The sequence below is a fragment of the Chenopodium album genome, chromosome 23 (genome assembly GCF_948465745.1).
Source record: "Chenopodium album chromosome 23, dcCheAlbu1.1, whole genome shotgun sequence".
In the NCBI taxonomy this organism is placed as follows: domain Eukaryota; kingdom Viridiplantae; phylum Streptophyta; class Magnoliopsida; order Caryophyllales; family Amaranthaceae; genus Chenopodium; species Chenopodium album.
The window spans coordinates 7,030,083-7,036,265 of NC_137856.1; the positions used below are offsets into that span (position 1 = coordinate 7,030,083).

Genomic DNA, 6,183 nt, shown 5'->3' on the forward strand with positions numbered 1-6,183 from the left:
GTTTCTACCTTTCATACCGACAAAATATAAATACTCCGTAGAACAAAACTTTAATGGAAGAATCAAATTTAATGAGAGATTGATTGCGCCAATCAACTTGAAATATACCAAACATAAAGGCAAAAGTCAAAACAAAGAAGAAAAAAAATCACAATCATGTTCAAACACAGTACATATTTGCTCATATCCTGATATTCTAAACTCAGTAATAAATGCCTTGAACTATCTGTACAACTACAACATGATTAAAGCCAAAATCTGAAAACGTTACATCACATATTGCCTGCCCATAACATTCTTTTGCCAATCTATCACAATTCACACTCAATAGTTGAACCAATAGAATAAAAAATTTCACGATCAACGTCAACCACAAGCAAGAAAGCGACAATCAACCGTAAGCCTAAAGGCTAGAGGGTATGTACAAATGTACAATACAGTACACTCGGGTGTATAACAGAAAATTGCCAATAACGAAAGAGAATGAAAAAAAATACTACGTACTACACTTGAAACACTTTACTAATAGTGAACAAACTAAAATAATCATAATGTACAGATGTATATTCTATGCTTTTGGAGATAACAATAAATTACACGGTTTGTCAACGTCACCAAAATTGCCAACTGCATCTTTTAAATCACCGACACAAATTGGCCAAATACTTTCATAAAGGGAAATTCTATTTCCACTCCCAAAATCACTTCTTACACTCCACCTAGCGCGAACACAAAATCGTGAATTTTACAGAGGGAGTGTAACAGATGCTTTTGAGACTGAATATAGCAATTTCCCTAACAAAGAGCTAGTAGTAGTACAAGGAGACCTATTTACTTCTCTCATCTTTGTATTTCATAAATAATTTATCTATTAAAACAGGATAAAAAATGAAAGTATTCACCTGAATTGGAAATAATCACAGGCAAAACTCTTGGATTTAACGTTCGTGCAAATTAATCGTGATCCCTGAAGGGATGAAAACGTAGGCAGGTTTGTAATGTACTGCCTTATGTTCTGTTCTTTTGCTGTTGTTCTTGGTATCGCCGCCTTACCATTTCTGCATAGAGAAGCTCGTTCCACGAGTCAGGAACTCCCGGAAGGCACCAATGACTGCAGTCTTGAAATTTCAATGGTGTTTTCTTCTCTTCTGTGGAGAGCCGTTGCTTCCGGTAGACTGATGGGTGTGCATCTTTCCTGTAATCTGTCAATTTTGTGATATTTAGGTAGGATATAGGGGTTTTCATGCCCCTCATTACCGTCTCAAAAACCTTCATTTTCCACGGGTATTTTTCTAGGTAAGTGTCATTTGTAATGGGTTGGGTCTCGCTATCGCATTGCCCCCCAGAATTCCATTGCCCACCTCTGCAAACAGAAAGAGGAAACATAGTTGGTTAGCTTTTGCTTTTCAAGTTTTATATGGGGAAAAAATACATCGCAATTTGATAAGACGTGACATTGATGTACCATTGGAAAATTTCATCACAAAATTCATATGAATTATATCAAACTAAGTTTCCGAACTTCAATATAATTGAAATACTAGCTTGTTCTCCTCACCTACTCAAATGGACTAATTTTAATACAGATTTACACTGACTAAATTTTAACTAGTGAATATTGGTAATTAAGGTGAGACTTTATTAATTTTTTTCTTTTCAGTTGCTGATTACAAGACCTAAATGAGGCAAAACCCAATCAAGAAGTAACCCTCTCAATTGGAATTTGTTTTATACAATCAGGTGCACCGTACACCCAACTAACCCAAAATTAGTTTTTGCTCTTCATTTGATGATCAAATGAAAAACAATCATCAAAATGAGAACAAAAATTCATGGGTGTACGGTGCACCCAGGAGTATATAACAATCTCTCCCTTTCAATAAATCATCAAGTCTAGACACTTTTAATTGTCTAAGTTTCAACCCATAAGAATTTGACCTAGGGGTATTCCCTACTGGTTTTTCTTTATTTGACTAACATGTTATGTGTCATAAGAGTCTACTATAGTTATATACTCATGATTCTATATAATGATCACTTTTTTTTTAAAAATCATATCGATTAGAATGTTTATCATGGCCAATGTTGGTAGTAAACCTATTGATCAGAATGCTGATATGAGCAATGTTGGTAGTATACCTATGATCATAATATAACATGTTTATGAATATACAAATGGCCTAACTTGAAAGTGTACATAATCCATAGTAATAGAAAGGGGTAAAGTGCTTGCCAATTCTGTCAAACATTACCATCATGGATAAAATGAGCGGCAATACCATCAAACAGATCCAAGAACAAGAGTACATTGCATACTGTGAATGTGGGTTCAAACAAACCTGAAATGTGTACTGGAATAGCCGCGAAAGAAGACATGCGTCTTTTGGGGATCAACATTGTTGTCAACCCATCTACCCCAAGTTGTTATAGCTTTTCGAAACGCTTCCTGAACATCCAATTGTTTGTAGACATTGCTTCCTTCTTGGTAATAATCTTCCCTGCCATTCAAAATCAAACACATTTAGCCCCAAGTCCAAAGAGACGATATATAATTAAACAGTAATAAGAAAAAGAGCAATTTAGGTACCCCTTTGATGTCTTCTCATGCGTCCACCAATGCCCGGTATTAAAAATTACGATGTCTGCACTCTTAAAATGTTTAGAGTCATTAACCACAAGATCAAGTCGAAGAGTTTCCTTGGTCGTTCCATTCTTGTCTTTGACTTCCCATTCTTGGACTAAGAAAGGAGCTACAAAGAACTCCACGGTACAATTATAATCCTACTCAAGCACCAAAAGTAAGCCGAATTAGTTCAACAATCACAAAACTCAAAACATAGAGATTAGCTAACACTAAAGGTACAAAACTTACTTTGAATACAAAAGTATAAGAAGCTTCATTCCGGAAGTAATGCCTGCCAGACGCTTCATAAACGTTCTTTGGATTTTTAGCCGAGTTCTTAAGAATGCAAACCAAGGATTCCCACATATTTCGATTTAGCGAATCTCCAACAAAAACTAGTCGCTTTCCCCTCAATAATCTCAACATTTTCCTACCATCCAATCTGTACAAAATATATTCATCCATAAAGCGTCGGTGAACAAGTAATTTCAAATTTTCAATTGAAAAAGAAAGATATGGTCAAGTAGTTTGAATACTTCAGCAAGTTTACTAAACTCAATCCAAACAAACATATATCCAATTTAAATTGAAATTAAATGAAAAACAATAGACTATTGAACTCTAGTCAAAATAAATTGAATTTTTAACATTAGTCAAAAGTCTAAAACTGCTGTAAATTTAATCCTCCAAAAATCAAGGTAGATCGAATTTTCAGGAACAAGATATACAAAAGCTCATATATATTCTTCTCAAAAAAAAAAGCTCATATATATCAATCAGAATATATGACAACAATGAGATTTTTCTCTCATAATCAGTTGTGCAAATTTAAGTCTCCAAAATCATAATTACTGATAATTTCATAGACATTAATTTATTTGAGTTACCATATAAAATTCAAGTAAATCAAACAGATCCAAAACTACCCAAATAAAAAATACCCTATTCCCATTAACCTTAATTTATGATCTAGCATCATTTTTTAAAATTAAATCTGAAACTAACAACTAAAACCCCAAATTTGACAAAGATCATACTCATACAGTCATATCACACATTCAAAACATTTATAGAAAAAACTTATTCAATGTAATACCAAATAAAATCGTATCATATGAAGCAAAAAAGGTAAATAAATAATTAATCTACTTAAAAATGTACCAAAATAAAGAAGGCAATAATTAAATTAAATGTAATAATTAAGCAAAAAAATTACCTTGGCAATGTGCAACCTTTAGGTTTCCATTTAAGCTTTAGATAATCATTATCAGGTCTACCATTAAGAAAACAATTAAATTGTTCATCAATTAGTTTACATGATCCGGGTTTATATAGAGGGTATGATTCATCTCTAACCCATCCACCATCATACAAATCACAACCAACTAATGATGCAACCAAATTCTTCTTTTCATTCCCCTGTTTCTGAACTTCCCCTGAAACGACACCGTTTTCATTGTGATTGCTGCTGATACTACTATTATCCTCTTTCTTTGGCAATGAAGTTGGGAAATCTTTCACTTCTTCCCCACTTCCTTTCGCACTAGTCGAATTCGTTATCGTTGCAATACTCGAATTTGGTGTAATTGGAGGGATTTGAGGGGGAGATGGTACTACACTAGTACTCTGATTACTCTGTTTTTCAGAAACAGGGGAAATTTTTGGTGAGATTTGAGGAAGAATTGCACTACTCTGATCAGTTTGCTTTTCTGGGTAATCAGTATTATTACTGGGGTTTATGTTTTCATCTTGTTTTGGTAAAATTGGAGAGATTTCAGGGGGGATTTGAGGCAAATTTGGGGTAATTTGGGGAAGAATATCAGTGTGATTAGGATTAAAGTTTTGAACTTTATCAGGAGGAAGTTGGGTATCTGTCAAATTATCTGTAAAATTTGAAAAGGGTGATTGAAATGAATCAAAATTTTGAGATCTAGAAGAATTAATTTCAGTAGAAAAATTAGAGGGAAAATCAGATCTGGGAGATTGATCAGAAAAATTAGGAGGAGAAGTAGAATTAAGAGTAAAATAATTTAAGAACCAAGTAGTAGAAGAAGTATTGGTAGAAGAAGAAGGAGAAAAGGCTAAGAAAACAGTGAAAGCAATGAAAACAAAGACAACTCCATAAACAAAAGCAGAGGTTTTTCTGGATTTGAAGAGAGAAAAATAGCCTTTGAAATCTGTAGTAATGGTGTTGTTGTTTGGGACTAATTGGTATTTTGTGGATTCTGCCATTGTTGATGGGCTTGTTGCTTAACTACTTTTGGAGGAGAGAGAAAGAGAGTTGGGGAAGAAAGAGAAGGAAGAGGAGAGAGAGAAAAGTGAAAGGAGTTTATGGATGGGACTTGGAGAGTATAATTAGTGGACTATGAAGACGAGTGTCAACACACACTCTTAAACACTTCGAGTTAATCGGCATAAAACACATAAACTCAACTATAATAATGAGTTGGATCGCGTTGAGTTTGTCGGTTTTCTTGATCTTATTCTCAAACATGTAAAGAACTAGAAGTGTCAAAACCACACCCGACCCGTCTTGATTTGAAATTAATTTTAAAATATGCGATTCTTCACCAAAAAAAAATAAAAAAATAAAGTATGATTCAACTTTATTAAATTGACTCGATCTGATCCGATCATCTGAATTGACACCTCTATTAAGAACCCTCATTTTTTTGGTAAAATCTAATGAGCGTTTAGGGCGTCAGCACTTTTAAAATTGTGGACTCAATTTTAGAGTAGAGAGAGATATAGAATAACAAAATAAAGAAGCCCATTTGAGATATGATATGAAAGAGATAGAGAGAAGTTATAGACTAAAGGGGAAAATGGTGCATCTTAAAAATTGAAATTTCCATATATAAAAAGTGATACATCTAATAAAAAACGAAGGAAGTACAAATATGCATTTCAAAATTAATACCTCATTTGTTTTTATTTTAAATTGAGACATTTATGTTATCACGCTTGCAAACACATGTTTTTAACGATTAGTATCTCTAATTATCACCATTGTAAAATTATAACAGTAGATATTAATAAAATATACATCAAAACGATTCAAACGAAACCCCACATAATTACTTGTATGTTTTATCGTATCTATTATTCATAAAAGCAAATCAAAATGTAATGTGTAAATGGTGTAACAGTCAACGATGCCAACTAGAAAAAAATGGAGGAAGTGCAATTTTATAAAAAAAAAAATTAAAACTTCACCTAACGCCTTTGGACGCTTGTTAACCAAGAACCTAAACATCAAAAGAAAAGCAAAATGAGGCATTTACGTTTTTTCTTGTCGTTTCAGAGTTCAATTTGAATCTTAAAGGACAAAACGACTCATAAAACCTTACCCGAAAATTTCACGGCAAAAAAAATAGTGGCGCAAAAACGATATATTTTTTGTGACTCAAAACGAGGCAGTTGTTATTTTCTTGCCAATCTCGAGCTCAATTTGGATGCTTGAGAGCCAAAACTACCTTCTAAAACCTTAACAAAACATTTATGGCACAAAATTCAAGGAAATAAATTAAATGGCTAACCACAAACGGAACACTTAGAGG

General features: G+C 33.3%; 1 protein-coding gene across 1 annotated transcript; it reads right to left on the minus strand.

The window, feature by feature from the left end:
• Positions 1 to 518: 518 nt before the first annotated feature.
• LOC145607799 (protein trichome birefringence-like 1) lies at positions 519 to 5,002 on the minus strand. The gene is made up of 5 exons (XM_081663393.1): positions 3,840 to 5,002; positions 2,873 to 3,065; positions 2,588 to 2,781; positions 2,340 to 2,498; positions 519 to 1,363 (listed from the first exon to the last, which is right to left on the minus strand). Exons 1-5 carry the CDS (start codon positions 4,853 to 4,855, stop codon positions 1,009 to 1,011), a joined length of 1,917 nt encoding a protein of 638 aa, XP_081519519.1. The 5' UTR covers positions 4,856 to 5,002; the 3' UTR covers positions 519 to 1,008.
• Between the last annotated feature and the right edge of the window lie 1,181 nt (positions 5,003 to 6,183).

Bases quoted from the DNA above. Each gene is read 5' to 3' on its own strand.
- LOC145607799 (XM_081663393.1), bottom strand. From the start codon at position 4,855: ATGGCAGAATCCACAAAATACCAATTAGTCCCAAACAACAACACCATT. The intron at 3,066-3,839 runs GTAATTTTTTTG...TATTTTGTACAG, and splicing joins AAAGGTTGCACATTGCCAAG to ATTGGATGGTAGGAAAATGT. The intron at 2,782-2,872 runs GTAAGTTTTGTA...GTGCTTGAGTAG, and splicing joins CTTATACTTTTGTATTCAAA to GATTATAATTGTACCGTGGA.